Raw genomic sequence first — 22,879 nt, forward strand, 5'->3', positions numbered from 1 at the left:
TGATTATGATCAAAAAATCTGCGTGATGTTCGTTGACAGATATATGTACTGGTTAGGACTTTGAGGAATATTGTCTTGATCTTCAAAGTAGTGCTGCGAATACTTACATAAGCAGCTAAAGTTGTGGGGCCAAATTTAGAGCAGGTATGAGGGAGGTTACAGGGATGGATAGGGCAATGTCATGGAATTATAAAGTAAGGATGAGACCTTTAAAGTCATTATAATGCTATACGAGAAGCCAAGGTATGTCAGAAAGCACAGATGGTAAGGATGAATGGGATTGGTGAGAGTTACAATAATCAACAGAACTTTGAATGGGCTCCAGTTGTATATTGTAGCGTAAGATCAAATTCAATAGTTTTCTTTTAAAGTCGGTGTTTACACATGTTAAGTGCAAAGAGTGTGTAAAATTAGAACTGTCATGAGTTCAGGAGTGAAATCTATCTACATGTTGTATGGTTTCAATGTTATTTACTAACAGGAATTTATAGGATCTTTTCTACACAAAAGAACCTACAATGGCTTTATAGTACACAGTCTTCATTAACAAGCTAATCACCAATTCTATTAATCTTTTACTAAATGTCATGATATCTACATGCATATTAGCTAACTCACTCTAAAATGTATTATCTAGCCCATGAATATATACCAAAAGCTCGCTGCTTGATCCAAATTCTCTATCTTTATGGTAAATTTAAAAAGACCTCTGTTAAATGTATTCACACTCTTTCTCCTGCAAGTGAAGTTTCAAGACAGCCAACCTTTGCTAATAAATCAAGTTGGATCTTAAATTGACTCAGCGGCAGGAAAAAATTGATAATGGTCAACTGAAATTTTTATTACTGGAAGGATGTTTTCAATGGAGTGTACAGGGCATATCCACTTTTCTGCCCTTTCCCATTAATCTTGATTTCCCCACTGATCAAGAAGCTATCTTAGCCTTAAATATCCATAAGGACTCTGCCCCCACAGCTGTCTATGACAATGAGTTCCAAAGACTCTCAACAAACCCCCTCCCCTCCGAGAAAAATAACCTCCTGTTCTCAGCCTTAAATTGACACCCTTTAATTCTGAGGTATCCCCTCTGGTCCTAGAGTCTTCCATGAGGGAGAGTATCATCTCCATATTTACACTGTCAAGCCCCTTACTAATGCTATATGTCTCACCTACATCACACCGTATTCTTCTAAACTTCAACGAGTAGAGTCCCAACCTGTTCAACCTGGCTGAATAGGGTAGCCCCATAAGAGTCTTGTATATTTCAATAACTTTTCCAGTTAACAGTTTTAACAAAACCTAAATCCAGTCATAAGTGGCATTTCCATTCATAATTAATGAAGGGCAAATATTTTTATAATTTCTGTTTAATGGGTGTAATGAGACAATATGTAATGATGTAACGATCTTTATGTCAGTGTCACGTGAATATGTTGACAGAACTGAAGAGAGCAGAATCTTGAACAGGATCTTGGGACAATGCATTCACTTACTAAGCTGAGAATTCTCACAAAGCCTAATGGACTCGAGAAGGATCACTTTGAGACATGACAAAATAATTGGCAACATCAGTCTTCTTTTCAACTTCTCCTTTCCCTCATCACAACCTTTCTGGTATATAGTGATGTTATTTCTATAGAGTGATAGAAATACAGAGAAGAGGTGGATCCTCTTCTGTCCAGGCTGCTTGTGCCAGCTCCTTGCTAGAATGTAGTCACAGTGTACACGACACTCTTCACGTAGCCCAGAATCTTCCTCCACTTCAAATAGTAAAACCAATTTTCACTGAAAGTATCTGTGCTCCAATTCTCTGCATAAAAATCACCTAACCTCCCTCAGGGAGAAACTTTCATTTCTGACCTCATAATTGGAGGAGATAGCTTTCTCCAATTCACCCTAAAAATGTGGTTCATTCCAAACTTAAAACTGCCTAGCTTCACTGGCATAGAGTCATTGAGGTGTACAGCATGGAAACAGACCCTTAAGTCCAACTCATCCATGCTGACCAGGTATCCTAACCTAATCAGGTCCCATTTGCCAGCACTTGGCCTATATCCCTCTAAACCCTTCCTATTCACATATCCATCCAGATGCCTTTTAATTGTTGTAATTGTACCAGCCTCCAGCACGTCTTCTGATAGCTCATTCCATTCATGCACTACCCTCTGAGTGAGAAAGTTGCCTTAGGGCCCTTTTAAATCTTTCCCCTCTCACCCTAAACCTATGCCCTCTAGTTCTGGACCGACCCCCCCCCCCCCACTCCAGGGAAAAGACATTGTCTATATACCCTATTCATGCCCCTCATAATTTTATAAACCTCTATAAGGTCACCTCTCATCCTCTGACTCTCCGGGAAAAATGCCTATTCAGCATTTCCCTTTAGCTCAAATCCTCCAACCCTGGCAACATCCTTGTAAATTTTTCTGAACCCTTTCAAGTTTCACAACATCCTTCCGATAGGAAGGAGACCAGAATTGCAGAAATATGTGGCCTAACCAAAGACCTGTACAGCCTCAGCATGACATCCCAACTCCTGTACTCAATGCTCTGTCAAATAAAGGAAAGCATACCAATGCCTTCTTCACTATCCTATCTACCTGCGACTCCACTTTCAGGGAACCATGAACCTGCACTCCAGCAACACTCCCCAGTACCTTACCATTTAGTGTAGAAATTCTGCTCTGATTTATGTTTCCAAAATACAGCACCTCACATATATCCAATTAAACTTCATCTGCCACTCCTCAGCCCATTGGCCCATCTGATCAAAATCCCATTGTACTCTGGGGTACCCTTCTTTGTTATCCACTACACCTCCAACTTTGGTGTCATAGAACATAGAACAATACAGCACAGAGCAGGCCCTTCAACCCACGATGTTGTGCCGAACATTTGTCATCTGCAAACTTACTAACGTTTCCTCTTATGTTCACATCCAAATCATTTATATAAATGACAAAAAGCAGTGGACCCAGCACCGATCCTTGTGACATACCACTGGTCTGAACTGCTGTGCTCTTCCAGCACCACTAATCCAGAACTTTGCTAACCAGTCTACCATGAGGAACCTTGTCGAACGCCTTACTGAAGTCCATATAGATCACATCTACCGCTCTGCCCTCATCGATCCTCTTAGTTACTTCCTCAAAAAATTCAATCAAGTTTATGATACATGATTTCCCACGCACAAAGCCATGTTGAGTATCCTTAATCAGTCCTTGCCTTTCCAAATGCATGTAAATCCTGTCCCTCAGGATTCCCTCCAACACCTTGCCCACCACCAGCGTCAGGCTCACTGGTCTACAGTTTCCTGGCTTTTCCTTAACACCACATTAGCCAACCTCTAGTCTTCCGGTACCTCACCTGTGACTAATGATGATACAAATATCTCAGCAAGGGGGACAGCAATCACTTCCCTAGCTTCCTACAGAGTTCTAGGGTGTACCTGATCAGGTTTCTCTCCTTAACGTTACTTGCTCCAATTCAGACAGTCCTATTATTTAATCACAATTATTGTTTCTCATCACTGAATCATCCAGGCTCGTCTATATTGTACATTTCAGTGGGAACAGTTTAGTTTAAATATTCCAGCTCCAGCTCAAATCCTGGAACTTCTTTGAAAACAGGAAAATCTACATTCAGTCAGGTGAAGGATCTAGGAAGAGGCTATTTAATTGTCAAGGTGTTATGGTATCATTTATACCTTAATGTGGCATGTAGAACTGTGGTCCAACAACTATATTGCATTAATGTACAATTTTAGGCGCACCATTGAAGTCACAGTGGCACTGTGAACATACAGGGAGTTGGACGCATTGTAATGGGGTGAGGATTATAAATGGGAGTGTGACTTTTGAGATCCTATGGATTGGAGGATAGTTAATATAATCCACTTTATTTTAGAAAGGGCAGCAAGGAAGCAGGAATTATAGACAAATTAGCCACCCATTGGCAGCAGGGAAATTGCTAAAGACTATTATCAAAGATAATAGCAGAGCACTTGGAAAACAGTGATAGGATTGCACAAAGTTAGCACGGATTTATGAAATGGAAATCATTTATTGATAATCTTGGCAAATTGTGTCAAGAATATTTCAAGAATGTAACTAGCACAGTTGATAAGCAGGAGCCAGTGGATGTGGTTTACTTGGATATTCAGGAGGTTTTTGATAAAGGCCACCATAAAAGATTAGCATGTAAAATTAACAGGCACGGGATTGCAGGTAGTTTACTGACATAGATGGGAAACTGACATACATACCGGAAACAAAGAATAGGAATAAACTGGTGATTGTGCGAATGGCAGACAGTAACTAGTGTGTACTGCAGATAATCAATGCTTGGACTTCATAATATATATTTATAATTTAGACGAGGGAACTAATTGTAATATCTCCTTGGTTGTAGACCACACAAAACTGAGTTGAAGAGTGAACTGTGAGGTGGTTGCAAAGATGCTTCAGTATGATTTGGACAAGTTGAGTGAGCTGGCAAATGCATGGCAGATGAAGTATAATGCAGATAAATGTGAGATTATCCACTTTGAAAGCAAAAACAGGAAGGCAAATTATTTTCTGAAATGATGATAGGTTGGGAAATGGAGAGGCACAATGAGACCTGGGTATCATTGTACACCAGTCACTGAAATTACATATGCATATGCAGAAGACGATGAAGAAAGCAATTGATATGGTAACAAGAGGATTTGAGTACAGGAGTGGGGATGCCCTGCTGCAATTATATGATGCCTTGATGAGATTACACCTAGAGTACTATATGCTGTTTTGGTTACATTATTGAAGGCGAACAGAGGGATAGAGACTGTGTATGGGAAATAAGTAATGGGTCTAAATAAGGATTCAGAATTGGCGTAGGCTTGGTGAGCTGAAGGGCCTGTTCCTGAGCTGCATTGTAATTGCCTTAAATAGTCACTGGGGTTTTTGAAGAGGATGAGACTTTATAGAAATTTTAACATGACCAGACTGGGTAAACATAGGGAGGATGTGCCTATTACTGGGGAGTGCAGAACTGGGATCACAGTCGAAAGTGGAAACGGACAAGGATTTGGATGATCAGCCATGGTGATAGTGAATGGCAGCGCAGACTCAAAGGGCCAAAGGCCTATTCCTGCTCCTATCTTCTATGGTTCCAAATACAATTTTTTAACTCACAATTTCAAACATTGTCGTCGAAGCACTGACTCAGAATTGCATTTTCACAAATAACATTGTACATTCAACTTTTGGATTTTATAGAATCCCTACAACGTAGAAACAGGCTATTTGACCCATTGAGTTCTCACTGACTCTCCAAAGAGCATCCTACCCTATCCCTGTAACCCTGTATTTCCATTGGCTAACCCACCTAGCCTGCACAACGTTGGATACTATGGGCAATTTAGCAAGGCAAATCCACCTAATCTGTATATCATTGGACTGTGGGAGGAAACCAGAGCACCCGGAGGAAACCCACACAGACATGTCGAGAATGTGCAAACTCTACATAGACAATCGCCCAAGGCTGGAATTGAACCCGGGTCCCTGGTGCTGTGAAGCAGCAGTGCTGACCACTGAGCTACCATACCACCCTTTTAGATCTTCCTTACTTTTATTTTAAACCAGTTTCCTGCATTGACAGGCACACTTCTTGCCTGAGAGAATAATTTATTTTCCTGGCACTTCTAAGCAGCAGTCTTTCAGTGGTAATGTTGCACTCACTCATCTATTATAGAGGTAGCTCTTTCATACAGAATCTGAAGAAAAGCCATGTTGCTGAGCAACTGTCCTGCATATTCCAACTATGTTGGGCTCAATTCACTTCTTTGCAGGAAGGTTCTTCTACTTTTTGGAATGGGTTGTATCACAAAAAATATATCAATTCTATGAAGATCATGAAAGAATGTGATTTTTTTCAACGCAAAGTCTGTAAAATGGACCAAACTAAATGTCAGAGTCAATATTTTCTGTGGAACTGTCTCCGTGACTACACTCCATTTTATAGAACAATTGGCTTGTAGATATTATTTCATGAAAGATGAACTGTTCAACAGTTCAGCACTGAACTGAAAGTCAAGAAATACTGATTATGAATGTTTTTGTTAATGAAGAAGAAAGCAACCACAAAGATTAAGAGGAGTAATCATGTAAATTAAACATATTCTCATTTTGAAGAATAAGAGTTGGAATTTTTTCTATCTAAGGATGTAATGGGTCCAGATCAGTGCTTTTCAAACTGGAATCTGTGAATGTCTGTGCTGCAAACAGAGTTTCCATGGAAGCCACAAATTTATATGAATTGAAAGCAAAATTAAAGGCTTTGTCACAATGTCAGAAATTGTGATAATCAGACTAGAGTTTTAGAAATATTTTAGTACATACAGGTAATATAGATGGCAGGATGAGAGAAATAAACCTCTAAAATATTCAAAGAGCAGGCAAACGGTGAAGTTGCAGTTTTGGTAAGTACATGACCTCTTGCACAAACTTGCATTGGAAGTGGTAGAGCAGGGGTTCACTAAATTGGTCATTGGAATAAACGGATTGTACTGTAATGAGAGGCTGATTAATTGGACCTAAAGTTTAGAAGAATGAAAAGCGATCTAAATAGGATTTTGATAGGGTAAATTTAGTAATTGTAATGAGGTCAGCCGCATAGAATATGAGTTCCCAGACTGGGGCTGTAAATCTGGTCCAATCAGAAAGCCCTAGTGAGAGATAAGAACAGGCGTGTCAGACTGCTCTTCACTCTGAAAAAGCTGGATCAGTGTCAAGAACTCTGTGTGTCAGTAAAAGGTCACTTGGTGATGGGCTATGGGCCCCCTGTGGAGTTGTATCAGTGGCAATGAGAGTTAAACACATTCTGAAGAAACTGGCTCACAGAGTCATCTGAGAGTTGGAGTAAGCTTTGCTTGCGTCATGCCGTTATTGGAAAGCTTGGCATGTTTGACCATGCTGTTGAAGACCAGGTCCAGTATGTGGTAAGAATGTGTTACTTTTTCCAGGCAAGTGACATTGAGGCAGATGAAAAACAGCGAGTAATTCTCTTGACAGCTTGGGAACATGCAGCCTTTTCAGTTATTAGGAGGTTAACTTTCCCTGAGGCACCAGATACTGAAATTCTTCACAAGTTGTTGGATTTAATTAAGGAATATTACAACCCCAAATCTCCCCTAATTCTGAGATGCTATTGTTTCCATTCAGCAATTAGAGAACCAGGGGAATCCGTATTGGGATTTTTGACTAGGTTAACATGTGGTTAAGGTGACTGGCAGAGGCATGTGACTTTGGTTTAACCCTTAATCAGATGCTGAAAGACTGTTTGGCATGCAGGATTAATGATGTAACCATGCAAAAATCTGCAATAATTGAAGCCCAACTGCTCTTAAAACAGGCACTACAACTGGTTTTATCATTGGGAAATCCAGCAAGTGGAGCATGAGGGTTGCAGAATATTCCAAGGGAAGTAGGCACCCTTGCCAATCTGACTGAGTTTGGGAATTGCATAGCCTCACTCAGGACATACCCGAAACAGAGGGACTCTCAGTCAGCACACAACAAAACATCGAAACAAAAGCAAGCCTTGGCCAAACAGTAATAATTTTCTTCGGAATCCGGGCTGACAAACCATTATAGTTGCTGCTGGTATGTGGACCTGAGCCAAGTATAGTAAGTTCCCTTATTGAGTAAGGGAACTTATACTGAGCTGGAAATGTGTTGCTGGAAAAGCGCAGCAGGTCAGGCAGCATCCAGGGAACTTATAGGCTGGTATCCAGGACAGTGCACACCCTGGAAAGTCCACCTACACCTGGTTTGGAACAGTTAAATAGCTTAGCAACATTCAAATCAGAACCAAAATAAATATCTGGTTCAGGGTCACCTGATTCTAATGGAGGTGAATACTGGTGTGTCCGTTTCAGTGATCACAGAATCAGTCTTTAAAAAAAATTCGCTATAGACGCCAATCCTTAAGTTTGCACAAGGCCTCGGCTAGACTGAGAACCTATACCGGGAACCTTTACAGATTAAGGTTACGATGTTGTTTCCAGTTGTTTATGAGAAGCAGTTGGCTCAGTTCCCACTGATTGTAGGTAAAGGCTCAGGTGCAAGCTTGATGCAATGAAATTGCTGAGAAAGATTCACCCAAATGGGCTTAATATTTTTCAATTAAATTGGCTGCCTGGGTTCAGTCCGAATTAAATACCCATAGGATTTTCAGGAAGGACCAAGGACTATCAAAGAAGCCAAGGCCATCTTGCATATTGACCAGGAAGCAATTCCACAATTCTGCTAAACACACCCAGTGCCATTTGTCTCATGGGCAAAAGTAGAGGCAGAAAGCAAAGGAATCATCAAACCAGTCCAGTTTGTGAAATGGGCAGCACCAACCATACCGATTGTGAAAGCTGGAGGGTCAATTCGCCTTTGTGGGCACTTTAAACAAAAGGTAAACCACTTTTTTAAAGCTGGATAAACAACCAATCCCTTGTATACAGGATTTATACACAAAACTGGCAAGAGGATCTCCTTCACAAAGCTGGATATTAGCCCTATGTACTTGGAATTGCTGTTAGATGAGGATTCCCAGAAATATGCTACAATTAATACCCATCAGGATTTGTACCAACATACAAGACTGCCATTTGGGGTATTGTCAGCCAGTGCAATTTTTCAAAGGGCGATTCAGAATATTTTACAAGGTCTATCCCAGGTCACCATTTATTTAGATGACATGATAATAACAGGGAAGACCAACAAGGAGCACTAAGAGAACTTGGACATAGTCCTAGACATTTCTCCCAGGTGGGCGTATGCCTTAGAAGGGGAAAATCTGTGTTCCAGACACTCCACGTGAACTTGGGATACAGAGCCGACGAGACCAGGTTACACCCATTGGAAGATGAAGCAAGGGCAATCAAAGGTACACCAGCTCCCATATCTGTACCAGAGCTTAGTCTTTCCTTGGGCTAGTGATTCATTATGGAAAGTGCATACATAATCTGGCCTCCATCCTGGCACCTTTGCAATAACTCCTAAAAAAGGGTCAGCCTTGGAAATGGTCATTTAGCCAAGCCATATCATCCTCCAAGGTGTTGACACACGATGATCCCAAGCGAGATCTGGTATTGACATACAATGCCTCACCATATGCCATTAGGGTGGCCCAATGGAGAGGAACATCTAAAAGCATATTCATCCAGCACTTTGGCTAATGCAGAATGTAAATATGCCTAGATAGAGAAGGAATGTTTGGCTGTCATATTGGAAATTTATTGTAATAGTGAACCACAACCTCCTGCTAGGTTTACTTTGAGGTCAAGGCAGTGCTGCCCATAGCTTCAGACCAAATTCAGTTGTGGTTTCTAATACTAAGTGCATATAATTCCACCATCCAGGAGGTCAAATAGTGAATGCATTGAACTGCCTCCACTGGTAGATCCATCACCAGTGGTACCCCCACTGGAAGAGTCTGTAACTGTTTTACGTTTTCTGGGCACACTTCCAGTTACAGCTGACTTTGGATGCAGAAAGATCCAGCGCTGGCAAAACTCAAACGGCTGTTGCTAATGGGGAAATCAAAGGACCATCACAACCAAAACTGAACATCTTTTGGACCCAGAGAAACCAACCACAGTTGAGGATGGCATATTATTTTGCAGAGCAAGAGTGATTGCCCCCCAGCAAAGGTCGCGACCAGATACTCCACCAAGGTCATCCAGGGGTGTCCAGAATCAATATGATGTTGAGAAGTTATGTCCGGTAGCCGAGGTTAAATGCAAACATAGCCATGTTGGTGGGACAGTGCCGAGAGTGCCAACAAGAACAAATATTACTGCCAGCAACTACCCCACATTTATGGAAATGGCCGGGTAACTCTCACCTTGGTTACACATTGACTATGCAGGTCCATTCGTGAGCTCAATGTTATTAATCACTGTGGATGCCCATTCAATGTGGTTAGACGAGCATGTGGACAGTAATAGAAAAACTGCACACATGCTTTGCAATATATTGACTCCTGGAAGTGTTGGTCACAGATAGTTTGCCATTGTTTACCAGCAGAGAATTTGAGAATTTCCTAAAGTCAGAGTTTTTACAAATACATTAAGGACAAAAGGGTAACTATGGAGAGAATAGGGTCCCTCAAAGATCAACATGGCGGCCATTGTGTGGAGCAGCAGAAAATGGGGGAGATACTAAATGAGTATTTTACATCAATATTTACTGTGGAAAAGGAATGGAAGATATAGACTGTAGGGAAATAGATTTTGGATTAGTGGTGCTGGAAGAGCAGGAAAATTGACGTTTCGGGCATAAACCCTTCTTCAGGAATGAGGGCTCATTCCAATATCTCCGCCTCAGCCTATCTCTCCTATTCTCATAAACCAACCTTCTTATTCCAAGTAAAAATTAATTAAACTTCTGCACTGTCTCCAGTAAATTTACATCCTCCCATAATATGGAAACCAAAACAGCATATGGTATTCAAGATGTGGTCTCATCAATGTCTTGTTTAATTTAAGTTTAATATTCCTGCTTCTATTATCAATTCTCCCATCTGCCTTCTTGATTGCATGTTGTACATGTGACCCTTACATAAATCTGTTTGCACCTCAGAATTCTGCAATTGTTCTCCATTTAAGTAATACTGTTTTATTATTCTACCTGCCAAAGTGAACAACTTTTCCTACATTATGCACTATCCTGCCAATCAGATAAAGACTCGTTTATGCGTACTATGTTTTCTGCCAGCCAGCCAATACTAATATATTACCCTCTACACAAAGAGCTTTAATTCTCTGAAATAACCTTTGATGTTCTAGATGTAGGTTTGCTCACTGAGCTGGAAGGTTAATTTCTAGATGTTGCACCACCCTACTAGGTAACATATTTAGTAGGCTTCCAGGCGAAGCACTGTTGATAATCCCTGCTTTCTATTTATATGTTTGGATTTCTTTGGGTTGGTGATGTTAATTCCTGCGGTGACATTTCCTGTTCTTTTTCTCAGGTGGTGGTAGATGGGGGTTTAACTCAATGTGTTTGTTGATAGAGTTCCGGTTGGAATGCCATGCTCCTAGGAATTCTCATGCGTGTCTCTGTTTGGCTTGTCCTAGGATGGATGTGCTGTCCCAATTGAACCTTTGATGTAGTATGCTATTCCTTCTCGAAGTCCAAGTATGTCTATAAGATCTGATTTATTCACAGTGCATGGTATTTCTTCAAATTTGACAATAGCATGCTAATCCTTCTGAAATACATTAAGGTTTTTTACGTGCGAAGCTATATTCCCTTTCATGATCATTCTAACCCTTCCCTACAACTGACATCAAGCTAACTAACCTACAGCTTCCTGTTTTCCATTTCCATCCCTTCATAGATGGCAGTGGGAGTGTGGGGGAATGGTCTGTATTTGCTACTTTCCAGTCCAATGCAAAATTGAACTTAGAAAGTATCAGAAAATTAACATCAACACAACTACCTCACTCACAACCTCTTTTAAGGTATTAGGATGAAGTCCCTCTGAACCCAAAGACTTGTTAGGCAACTGCTTCATCAGTTTCCTTAGTACCATTTGTCTCAAGACTGCAAGCTCATAAGTTCCTCTCTCCCTTCTACCTCCTGATTTATGACTATTACAAGACTATTTTTTTTTATCTTTTATAATAAAGACAGATAGACACAACTTATTCCATCTGCATTTCCTTGTTATTTACTTTAAATCCACATTCTCACTCTCTCGAGGACCAACACTCACTTTACATCCCTGTATTCCCATGCCAATATCTCCGCCTCAGACCTGCTACAGTGCTCCAGCAAAGCTAATGCAAGCTGGAGGAACAACATCTCATCTTTTGCCACGATACATTACAGCCTGCAAGACTCAATGTCCAGTTAAACAATTGTAGACCATTAATCTAAAGTCATCAGTTAGGGGTAAATACAGAGTAGAGAAACGGGTCTGGGTGGGTTACTCTTCGGAGGGTCGGTGTGGGCTTGTTGGGCCGAAAGACCTGTTTCCATACTGTAGGGAATCTAATCTAATCTGAACAACACTATCATCATGTTCTTTACCCCATCCACACATCCCAAGTCCAGTTCTGAATATGGATTGCTCCCAGCACATTTTCAACTATTTACACTTCTCAATAGTACGTATTCAGTATCAATCTCCCTCACTGTCTCCATGTATTTTATTCATTCCTCTCACTCCCAAGCCAATTTCCTATCATCAGCATAAATACCACCATTTCCCAGCCGCTTTCTGTTCTGAAGAAGGGTCATCAAGCTCAAAACGTTAACTGTTTTTCTCTCCACAGATGCTGCCAAACCTGATGAGTTTTTTTTCCAGCACCTTCTATTTTTGTTTCAGATCTCCAGGGTCTGTAGTTCCTTTTATTTTAATCACTTGACATAGTGTTTTCACTTTTCAAACTTGCAGAAATTTTTACTGTTGGTTTTTACATTCCTAGCTAGCTTCCTTTCATACTATAATTTCTTCCTCCTGAATAATCTTCTGTCATTCTTTATATTTTGCTCACATTCAGAATTGGAAAATTTAGTCAATTTTACTTCGAATTACAGTCCTTCTCTAATTTTCACCAGGTCCACCTCTGACTCATCTCTTCTTTGACATCTGTTTCAATTTCTGCAAATATGCTATCCACTAATGTTCATTTCAAACCCACTAACTCCCACAGTTACTCGCTCCAGATCTCCATTTAGTAATACCTACTTGAAAGCATCTGCATCGATGCCATGGAAGAATAGGATCAGACACTGTTCTGGTGTCCATCATGATAAAAAGGATCTGCCAATTAATTGGTTTAATTGAAAGTATTGGGCGCTATTGGTGGAGCACCACACACTTCTCAAAGATAAGTCAATCATAAATAATAACTTTTTCTGGAAAAAGTGTGAGACCAACTTATCCCTCAACAAAGAAAAGATGAAGCACTAAAATAAAAATTTTGCCTTCTTCGAGTGAATTAGACTGTGATGGTTATAACGTTTTACCAATTAATCACATAAATTCCAAGCAGGAATTATCAGAAAACAGGATGGTAGGAGAGAATGAATTATGCATTTGAACATTTTAGCAAGATGTAGCAGTATATTAGTTTGCTCTTTTGTTCACTTTTGCTGCAAATATTAGACAAACAAATCCACCAGGAGACTCCATGTATTCAAAATGAACATTAAATGTCAACATTTTCTGTCGAAGACCCCATAAATCCTTCATAAGTTACTATGATTCTGAATTTGTAAACCAAGCAACTCTTAGGGTACTAGAATTTTTAATTCTTATTATAACCCTGAGCAAAAAGTCTCAACATCTGTTGTCAACAGATCTGGATCAAACAACACAGGGAGTGATAAAAGGGTTACTTTTTCACTAGTTTTAGGTGTCAGTGTATTCATGCATTCTACAGAAATTACACTTATGAATGGTTGCATGTCATTATTTCAGTTATAAAGAGAAATTCCGGCATCATTTCCAAAGGTTGAGTTTTTACTCATTTTGATAATATGTGAAATACAAACTTAATATTTAGTATATAAAAATTATCAACATGGATATATTGCAATAAATAAGTGATAGCAGCATCATTTATTAATACATCAGTGTTATTACAATCAAAAAGGAGCTTGTCAAGTTGTGAAATCTGTCTACCTGAATTAGATAAATTTTGATTGACTAAAGAGTCAAGAATTATAGATGCAGGAATAAAACTTACGGAAGAGGAGGAGGAATTGGGTGTCTTGAAAATCATTAAGGTAGATAAGTCCCCAGGTCCTGATGGGATCTATCCCTGTGTACTGAAGGGGGCAAGGGAAGAGATTACAGGGCCTTGACAGAAATCTTTCTAACCTCTTTAGTCACAGCCAAGGTCCCAGAAGATTGGAGAATATGCAATTTGTTCCTTTCTTTAAGAATGGAAACAGGGATAATCCAGGAAACTAAAAACCGGTGAGCCTTACATCAGTGGTGAGGAAATTATTGGAGAAGATTCTTAGGGAGAGGATGTTGTCACATTTGAAAAAGAATGGACTTAAGAGAGACTGTTGGTATCGCTTTATGCAGAGGAGGTCTTGTCTCAAACCTAATTGAGTTTTTTTGAATCAATGACAAAAATGATCAATGTGGGTAGGATAGTTGATGTTGTCAACATGGATTTTGCTAAAACATTTGACAAGGTCCTTCCTGGTCTAAATAATTAAGTTGCATGGGCTCCATGGTAAGTTGGTAAATTTGAAACAAAATTGGCTTGGTCATGAGAGATAGAGGGTAATCAGGGGTGCTTTTCTGACTGGAGATCTGTGACCAGTGGTGTTTCACAAGGATCAGTGGTAGAACATCTATATATTAGATGAAAGTACCAGAGTTCTGATTAATATGTTTAGAGATGACATGAAAGTTGGTAGACTTGTGGATAGTGAGGAAGCTTATCAAAGGATATAGCAGGACATGGACCAGTTAGAAAGTTTGATGCAGAAATGGCAGATGGAGTTTAATCTGAAGTGTGAGGTGATGCATTTTGGGAGGTCAAATACAAGAGAAAAATATACTGAATATGGTAGGAGCCTTAGCAGCAATGATATACAGAGAGATCTTGAGGTCTGGGTCCACAGCTTGCTGCAAGTGGTAATACAAGTGAATAAGGTGGTAAAGAAGGCATAAAGCATGCTTAGCTTCACCAGTCGGGGCACTGAACATAAAAGTTGGCAGCTGTATAAGACTTTAGTTAGAACACATTTGGAGTGTTTTATGGATTTCTGGATGCCACACTATAGGAAGGATGTGGAGGCTTTAGAGAGGGTGCAGAAGAGGTTTACCAGGATGTTGTCTGGTTTGGAGGGTATTAGCTACAAGGAGAGGTTGGACAAACATGGGTTGTTTTCGCTACAGGCTGAGAAGTATATAAAATTATGAGAGGCATGAATAGGGTGATAATTCAAAATGTTTTCCCAGGCTGAGTATGTCAAACACCGGGGACATAGGTTTAAAATGAGAGGGGGAAAGGTTGAAGGAGATGTGCAAGGCAAGTTTTTTTTTTTACACAGATGATGATAGGTGCCTGGACACAGTGGGAGAAGTAGGCGTATTAACAAACTTTAAGAGGTCTGTATCAGCTCTTCAAACGAGCACCATAAAAACATAGGACCACCATATCTGTGCTAACCATGATGCTGCTCCAAACTAATCCTATCTGCCTGCATATGGTCCAAAATGGGCCAAGTACCCTTCTTCTGCAACATAACAATTCTTGATTCTAATGGAACAGTGATACAATGAAATGGTCAGAGCCCTCCAATCAGAAATTATAGGCCGATTCAGTCATTGATAAGATTTTAAAGTCCATTATTAGAGTTGAGAATGCAGTTACAGGTAGTTCTTCTATAAAGCAATGGTTGCGACCCCGTGTTACAGAAAAATCATGCTTCGAAAACAGCGCTTAAAGTATTGGTGATGTAATCGTAATACAGCCAACACACATTTTAAAAGTTTGTGCTTTCGAAACAGCATCCTCAGTTCGTCAACCAGGTTATAGCAAATTCGCATTAATGAAATGCGTATTATAGCAGAACGACCTGCACTGGAAAGTGCATGGTAAAATAGCGCTGAGTCAGCACAGCTTCGTCAAGGGGACATCATGCCTGATAAATCTGTTAGAATTCTTTAAGGAAGGAACTAACAAGCAAGTAACACAAAGCAGTGCCAGTGGACATGATCTGTTTGGATTTCCAGAAGGCATTTGACAAGATGATGCATTGGAGGCTGCTAAATGAGGTAAGAGCATGTGGTGTTAGGCACAAGGTACTGGCATGGAGAGGGGATTGGCAGACTAGCAGATGGCAGACAGTGAGAATAAAGTAGTCTTTTTCAGGATGACAGCAAGTATCTAGTGGAGTTTCACAGCGGTCTGTATTGGCATCACAACTATTCACGTTATCTGTCAAAGATCTGGATGAAGAAACTGAAGGTATGGTTGCTAAGTTTGCAGATGGCCAAAGATAGGTGGAGGGACAGGCAGTGTTGAGGAAGCAGGGAAGGTGCCGAAGAACTTGAATGGAATGTGTGAGGTTATGCACTTTGGTAGGAAAATTAGAAGCACAGACTATTTTCTAAATGGATAAAGACTTCATAAATCTGAATCACAAAGGGACTTAGAAGTCCCAGTTCAGCATTCTCCTATGGTTAATAGGCAGGTTCAGTTTGCAGTTAGGAAGGTAATGGCAATGTTGGTGTTCATGTCAGAGGGCTCATTACAAAAGCAGGGATATGCTCCTAAAGCTCTGACCAGACAGTGTTTGGAATACTGTGAGCAGTTTAGCCCCACCTGTCCCCTTTCCAAGGAAGGATGTGCTGACCTTGGAGGGGTTCCTGAGGAGATTTACCAGAATGATCCCAGGGATGAAAGGCTTGAGGATTCTGGGTTTGTACTGATGGAGTTTAGAAGGATAAGGGGTTCTCCCAGAGAACTTAGAGAGAGTACTGACAGGTCTGGACAGAGTGGACATGCAGAAGATAAGGTATCCACTAGTAAAAAAAGACTAGGACTCAAGGGCACAGTCTCAGAGTGAAGGGCCAACCTTTAGAACTGAGATGAGGTGGGATTTCTTCAGACAGAGGAAGGTTAAGCTATGGAACTCATTGCTGCAGAGGGATATGGAGGCCAAGTCACGGAGTGTATTTAAAAGCAGAGATAGATAGGTCCTCGATTGGTCAGGGTATCACAGGTTACAGGGAGAAGACAGGAGAGTGGAGTTGAGAAACATACAAGCCATGGTTGAATGGCAGAGCATACTCAATGGGCTGGATGGCCAAATTCTTCTCCTATATCTTATAGTCTAAAATAATTCTGGTACACATTTAGGTATGACTCAATAAAAGGCTGAGCTTCCAGGATAATAAAAAAAAGTAGAGAGCAAGCTGATGCAAAACATGTGACTGAGATATATTAGGTTGATATATGTGGAAACGAGGCTGAAAGCAGAATGGTCAGAGCTGAAATGAGAAAGATAAGAGTGACAGAGAGAATGTGAGAAGGCATGAGCAACTATCATAAAAGGAAATTCAGAAGTGTGCTGTAAGCTCTGTATGGTAAAATGACAGTAAGAGAGGAGTGAGGTCATTTAGAATTCAAAAGGAGATCTATGCAAAGACTTGGAAGGCAGGATTGAGCATTCAAATTAGTTCTTTGTCTCGGTCTTAAACAAGAAAGATGCTGCCAAAATCAAATTGAAAGAGAAGGTTAGTTGAGACACTGAATGGCTAAAAATTGATAAAGAGCGGTGTTAGAATGGTCAGCTGGACTTTAGGTTGATTATTCAACAGGGCCAGTTAAGGACACTACAGATAGTTGGGGTGGGAAATTGCAGAACCATTATCAGTAATGTTCCATTTACACTCAGATATTCAGGATGGTGCCAGAAGACTGGAGAAATGAAAACATTATACCTACATTCAAAAAACTGTTTAAGGAAAATCCCAGAAATGCAAGCCTGTCAGCTTAATCTCTGTGATAGGGAAGCATTTAAAAACAATTCTCTAGGTTAAAATTAATAGAAACATGGACAAATTTAGATTAATGCTGGAAAGCCAACACAGGTTGTTGAAGGAAAATTGTGCTTACGTTATCTGACAAGGGCAATGAATTGATGCGTATTTTGACTTCCAAAAGGAATTTGATAGGATGTCGTGTAACAGGCTTGTCAGTAAGTGGAAGTGCATGGGATAAATGGAACAATGACAGCTTGGACATCAAGGTGGATAAGGGACAGATGTAGACACTCATGTTGAGTTTTTTTTTATTTTTCAGACTTGAGGAAGGTATAAAGGATTCCTTAAGAGTTAGTACTAAGGTCAAAGCTTTTCTTGATTTATATTAATGTTCTGGGCTTGGCTGTACAACTACAAATGTTGGAAGTAATCTAAATCATGAAGATATTGCTACACTTCAAGAGGACAAATGGGCTGCCAGAATGGATGGATACCTAACAGATGCAATTTTAAGAGAGAAATTTGATGTGATGTATTTTGATAAGACCAAAAAAAGGAAAGGTCATAAAAGGATGTAATTCTAAAAGGGGTGCAGGACCACATGGATGTGGGGATTTATCTACAGAAATTGTTGAAGGTGGCAGAACAAATTGAGAAAGTTACTGAAAAATTCCATCCAGGATCCTGGGTTTGACAAATAGAAACAAAAGCAAGTTATGTTATGATTAATTTTTATAAAGCCTGGTTCAGCATCAACTGGAGTACTGCTTCCAATTCTGGGCACAAACGTTTAAGGAAGTCGTGAATGCACTGGAGAAGGTGCAAAGATGATTTGCAAGAACAGATCCAGAGATGAAGGATTTGTTACTTAGATATGCTGGACAGCCTCAGGCTGTTCTCCTTAAAGAAGGGAATGTTGAGACACTGGGTACATTGATTTATGGTGAATGTCAGAGGAATAAAGAGCAACACAAGAAAAAACACCATTATTTATAAAGGAAGAGGTTAGCGTCTGGAATGCACCGTGAGTAGGGGCAGATTTAATCGTGGTTTTAGGAAGACAAATAGAGGGGTGGAAAACGTGTGGCAAGAGAGGGTTAACTGGACGTAGCGACTTACTTTTGCAGAGAACACAACGACAGCGACCAGGCAAATGGCCTCTCCGTGCTGTGTGCTTGATCCAAAGTATTCTGGAAACTTACCTGCTGTGCTTCACTCAAATATAGGCGTGTCTCCTTCCCCACTATTATTTCCGGATCAACCAGGAAACAACAAAAGTTTGTTTTCAATTTCTCGCTGAGGGAAACCGTACTCGTACGTCAAGAAAATAGCAACATATGAAATCACTTCGTAACCAATTGATCAAAACAAGGTGGTTCTGCATTAATGGGACAAAACAATAAAAAAACTCTCCGAACATAACTTTAGATACAAACAGTAACCTCTAGAATGGACTACTTGATGATTATAGTAGACGCTACAGTAAACCAGCAATGAGTCTGGACTAGATAAAGGGGAGAGACATTTCTCTCCTGCCTTGGAATGATAGCAGCCACTGACCTGCGGTGCCGAGTGCTGGGTGATTCCCAGGGAAGGCGCACAGAGTGCAGCCGAAGCTCAGAGCCAAGCAGAGGGAGCACAGCGCCGACCTCACCTCCATCACTGGGCGCTTTCACGTGATCGCCGTCTTCCGCTAGGGCTCACTGAGCAACACAGGGACCGAGGGCTCACTGACCAACACAGAGACCGAGGGCTCACTGAGCAACACAGGGACCGAGGGCTCACTGAGCAACACAGGGACCGAGGGCTCACTGACCAACACAGAGACCGAGGGCTTACTGAGCAACGCAGGGACCGAGGGCTCACTAAGCGCAGTCGGTCAAGGTTCACAAATGTTCCATGTTAAAGGGACCCAGTTTTGCATTTCACAACTCGTCAGAGCTCTCGCGATCCTTTCTGATACTGAATTTGGCACAGGCAGCATTTGGTGATTGTGAAATATTATGCTGTTGCGGTCACAATTGTACAGCAGTAATCGTTTTAATTTCAGTCCGTGTTACTGCAATACACAGCCGAGTAATTTAAAAGCAAATACTGCGGGTGCTGCAAATCTGAAATAAAAAAAAGACGTGCAGGAGAACTCAGCAGTTCTGGCAGCATGAGCACAGAAAGGAACAAGTCAACGTTTCTAGTCCAGTATAACTCTGGTCAAAGCGGGCTCGAATCCTGTGTTTCTCTCAGAGTAATACAGAACGGAAACAGACCCTTAGGTCCATCTCGCCCGCGCGGACCAGATATCCTCAACTCATCTAGTCCCGTTTAGAGACATTGAGATGTACAGCACCGAAACAGACCCTTCGGTCCAACTTGTCCATCCCAACCAGATATCCCAACTTAATCTAGTCCCATTTGCCAGCACCCGGCCCATATCCCAACAAACCCTTCCTATTCATCCAGATGCCTTTGAAATATTATAACTGTACCAGCCTCCACCACTTCTTCTGGCTATTGGTATCACCGACCACTCTCTACCCGAAAAAGTTGTCCCTCAAGTCCCTTTTAAATCTTTCCTTTCTAACGTTAAACCTATGCCGCCTAGTTTTGCACTCTCCTGCCCTCGACAAAAGACCTTGACGATTCACCCCCTGATGCCCCTCATGATTTTATAAGCCTCTATAAGGTCACCCCTCCGCTTCCAACGCTCCAAGGAAAACAGTCCCAGCCTATTCAGCCTCTCCCTACAGCTCAAACTCTGGCAACATCCTTGTAAACTTTTCTGACCCCTTTCCAATTTAACAACACCTTTCCTTCAGCCGGAGTGTTGCCAGACCTGTCGAGTGTCTCCGGCACTTTCTGTTTTAACATCTGGAATATTTACTGGGCTCTGCTGTCCAGGTTCACTAGTTTTCCTTAAAAAAAAAGTTTTTAATTCCTCGTTCACTAAAAAGATTCTAAGTTACAAAATAGCTCAAAATTGTATTGTTAATTTTAATCATTTCTAGGTTTCCGTCTCTCTGATGAGAGAATAGTCCTCTGACCCTCAAACACTATGGCGACTTTACCTGTATTTAACAACTGTTGACGGTTTTTTTAAATCAATGAAATGCAATTTCTTAATTAATCGTTAAAGTTATTAATTATTCTGACAGCAGTTTGTCGAATGATGTATAACCCTAAGCCATATTATCGTGCTGTCATACTATTGAACAAGATTGATTTTGGACCCATTCCTACCATTTCTTCCCTTTGACACAATTGCACAGGTTGCCGACGCTGTTTCAAGTTGCCCGGAAGCTGACGGGAAATAGCCCAGTGAATGACAACATCGACTTTCAGAAAAAAAAGTACCAGCTTATACCCACCATAAAAAAAGTTGGCAATTTCAAGCCAAATGCAGTAATTGAAAGTTACAGATGGTATGGTGGCCTGGTCAATATTTTAAACAGAAGCAAATCTCTTGTTCACATAAGAAACACCACGACTAACAGTTTCAGAGCAACTCTTTTATTAACCTTTTCAACTTGTCATTGTGACTAAAAGACAGGCCTTCCACAACTGAACTCCGTTTTATAAAAAAAAGTGGTTAAGTGATGTACAGATATTACAAAAGTTGTTATTCCTGTTACATTGTACAACATAAAATGCGGTTTTTCGAATCTTGTTACAAAAAAAAAGGTCCGTGGACTCAAAGCCCCTCACCCCCCCACCATGGAAATCCCTGTAAGTTACAGAAATGCCAGAGGAAGGACCGCTCCAGATTTCAAATACTGTCATGGGAGTCCAATAAATCGGACCCGATTGCTCTGACAGGGGCACGGGGCTCGCTCCCCATGGAACGTTATGCCTTCTCATAGGTACGAACGGCAACAATATCGTCAAATGTGAGGGTCTGTTCAAACATAAAAAGAATTCAATAATACAACTCAAGCCGCTCACACACTGACAGAAGACTCAACCTGAAATGTAAATGCAGCTCCACCTACCATCACCATTTTACCATCCTTGATCTCCCTGGCAAAAGTCGTTTCCTTTCCATCCCATTTCTGTACATGGACAAGCTTGTCACCTTCCAAAGTCACCGTTGTCTGTTAGCACCAAAAAATACGAATTATCGATCGGTAAAGAGTTGGCTGACTGCCAACCTTCACAATTGTTAAATACAGCCGCAAAATTTAACATCAGGTTCCAGCACTAATTCGTAACGGTATGCTGTCAAACTGAGAGGTGCAACCTAACTCCGCTACCTTCCGTACCAGCCGGGAACCTGGAGCATGGGCTGGGGGGGGGGGGGGGGGGGGGAAGAGAAATGAAATCAAATTATCCCCAGCGACTGCATCCAGTCTGAAAGCACAGCGATTTCCACAACTTACTTTGCAGTTTCGGTCATCAGGAGTGATCTCGTCGAACTCTTCCCCGAGTCTGAAAGTGATTTCAGTATTTTTAAAGGTACTTAGGGTCTTCAGCACTATTTTATCGTCCTCTTTACTGATGACAATCGTCGGTTTGGTAACATTCCCAACTTGGCGAGTAGCGAAATTCACACCTGCAAAAAAAAATACAAAAACTACAGGAGTGGCTGCTTTCTGATTCAGCTGAGACTGGAAGAACAGTTGGCTTCATTAATTGCACTAGAAGATATAAACGATTTAAGTTTTAATAAAATCAAGACATCCCTGGAATTTATGTCTTAAAATATGGATCATTTAACACAGTAATAAAATCCTAAACACGGTTATCTCAAGTAACATCTTCAGACAGGATTTGTAATTTTTTTGCCTTCCACTGTCCTGATAAAGTTTAGATCGAACTCCAGATATTTCTGCAAGTTAGCTTACCCAAAGCTTTCATGTAGGCATCAAAATTATCGCTTTCAACGAGCTTCCAGGTTCCGACAAAAGCATCGACCATGGTGACGGTGCCGGAGATTGGAACAGAGAAAAGATTAGGAGCTTGGCGTCAAAGTTGGAAGTGAAGGTCCTGGTAACGGTGAACCTGGAAAGGCCGTGGTCTTGCTCGGTGTGATAGCCCCTATATACAGTCCCCGGGTGGGAGGAGTCCTGGACAAAGCACCAAGAGCCGATAAGATAAACTGCCTCTTAGCGACCCAGACTGAAGCAACAAGTTTCACAAAAAAGGGAGTTCGACAAAAAAAAGAGAAAAGAACAAAGCATCGAAGGTAGAGATTAATTAACACCAAAGATGACGGGTCTGTTCTCTTATTATTGTCTCCGTTGCATTTACGAATTATACCGCCAGATCACCGCCGCAAACTGTCTTTTTCCAGTTCATTAACGGACATTGTGAGCGGACAATAAAGAAATAGAAATAAGTTTGTTTTGTGCAATACTTTATTGATGAATGTTTCAACACTGTTAATGTA

At 40.9% G+C, this 22,879-nt stretch overlaps 2 protein-coding genes across 3 annotated transcripts in view; both read right to left on the bottom strand.

The window, feature by feature from the left end:
* smpdl3a (sphingomyelin phosphodiesterase acid like 3A) overlaps positions 1–19,390 on the bottom strand; it is a 45,380-nt gene extending 25,990 nt beyond the window's left edge. The window contains exon 1 of one of the 2 annotated variants that reach the window (XM_043684259.2): positions 19,060–19,390. In XM_043684259.2, coding sequence (XP_043540194.2) covers positions 19,060–19,159 — 100 coding nt within the window. In that variant the 5' untranslated portion in view covers positions 19,160–19,390. The remainder of the gene's footprint in view (positions 1–19,059) is intronic. The other variant, XM_087980920.1, reaches the window with a different exon arrangement.
* A 1,597-nt stretch (positions 19,391–20,987) lies between these two features.
* Positions 20,988–22,472, bottom strand: fabp7b (fatty acid binding protein 7, brain, b). Its single transcript, XM_043684262.2, has 4 exons — positions 22,335–22,472; positions 21,870–22,042; positions 21,483–21,584; positions 20,988–21,388 (listed from the first exon to the last, which is right to left on the bottom strand). The coding sequence occupies exons 1-4, from the start codon at positions 22,405–22,407 to the stop codon at positions 21,338–21,340; spliced, it is 399 nt and encodes a 132-aa protein (XP_043540197.1). The 5' UTR covers positions 22,408–22,472; the 3' UTR covers positions 20,988–21,337.
* Positions 22,473–22,879: the final 407 nt, after the last annotated feature.

This window comes from Chiloscyllium plagiosum, unplaced genomic scaffold, assembly GCF_037043375.1.
Source record: "Chiloscyllium plagiosum isolate Xiang-an unplaced genomic scaffold, Cpla_swu_hap1 HiC_scaffold_3, whole genome shotgun sequence".
Taxonomy (NCBI): Eukaryota; Metazoa; Chordata; class Chondrichthyes; order Orectolobiformes; family Hemiscylliidae; genus Chiloscyllium; species Chiloscyllium plagiosum.

Coding starts and splice junctions, on each gene's coding strand:
- fabp7b (XM_043684262.2), bottom strand. CDS start 22,407: ATGGTCGATGCTTTTGTCGGAACCTGGAAGCTCGTTGAAAGCGATAAT. Junction 22,043..22,334: donor TGCCTACATGAAAGCTTTGG/GTAAGCTAACTT, acceptor TTTTTTTTGCAG/GTGTGAATTTCGCTACTCGC. Junction 21,389..21,482: donor AGGATGGTAAAATGGTGATG/GTAGGTGGAGCT, acceptor ATGTTTGAACAG/ACCCTCACATTTGACGATAT.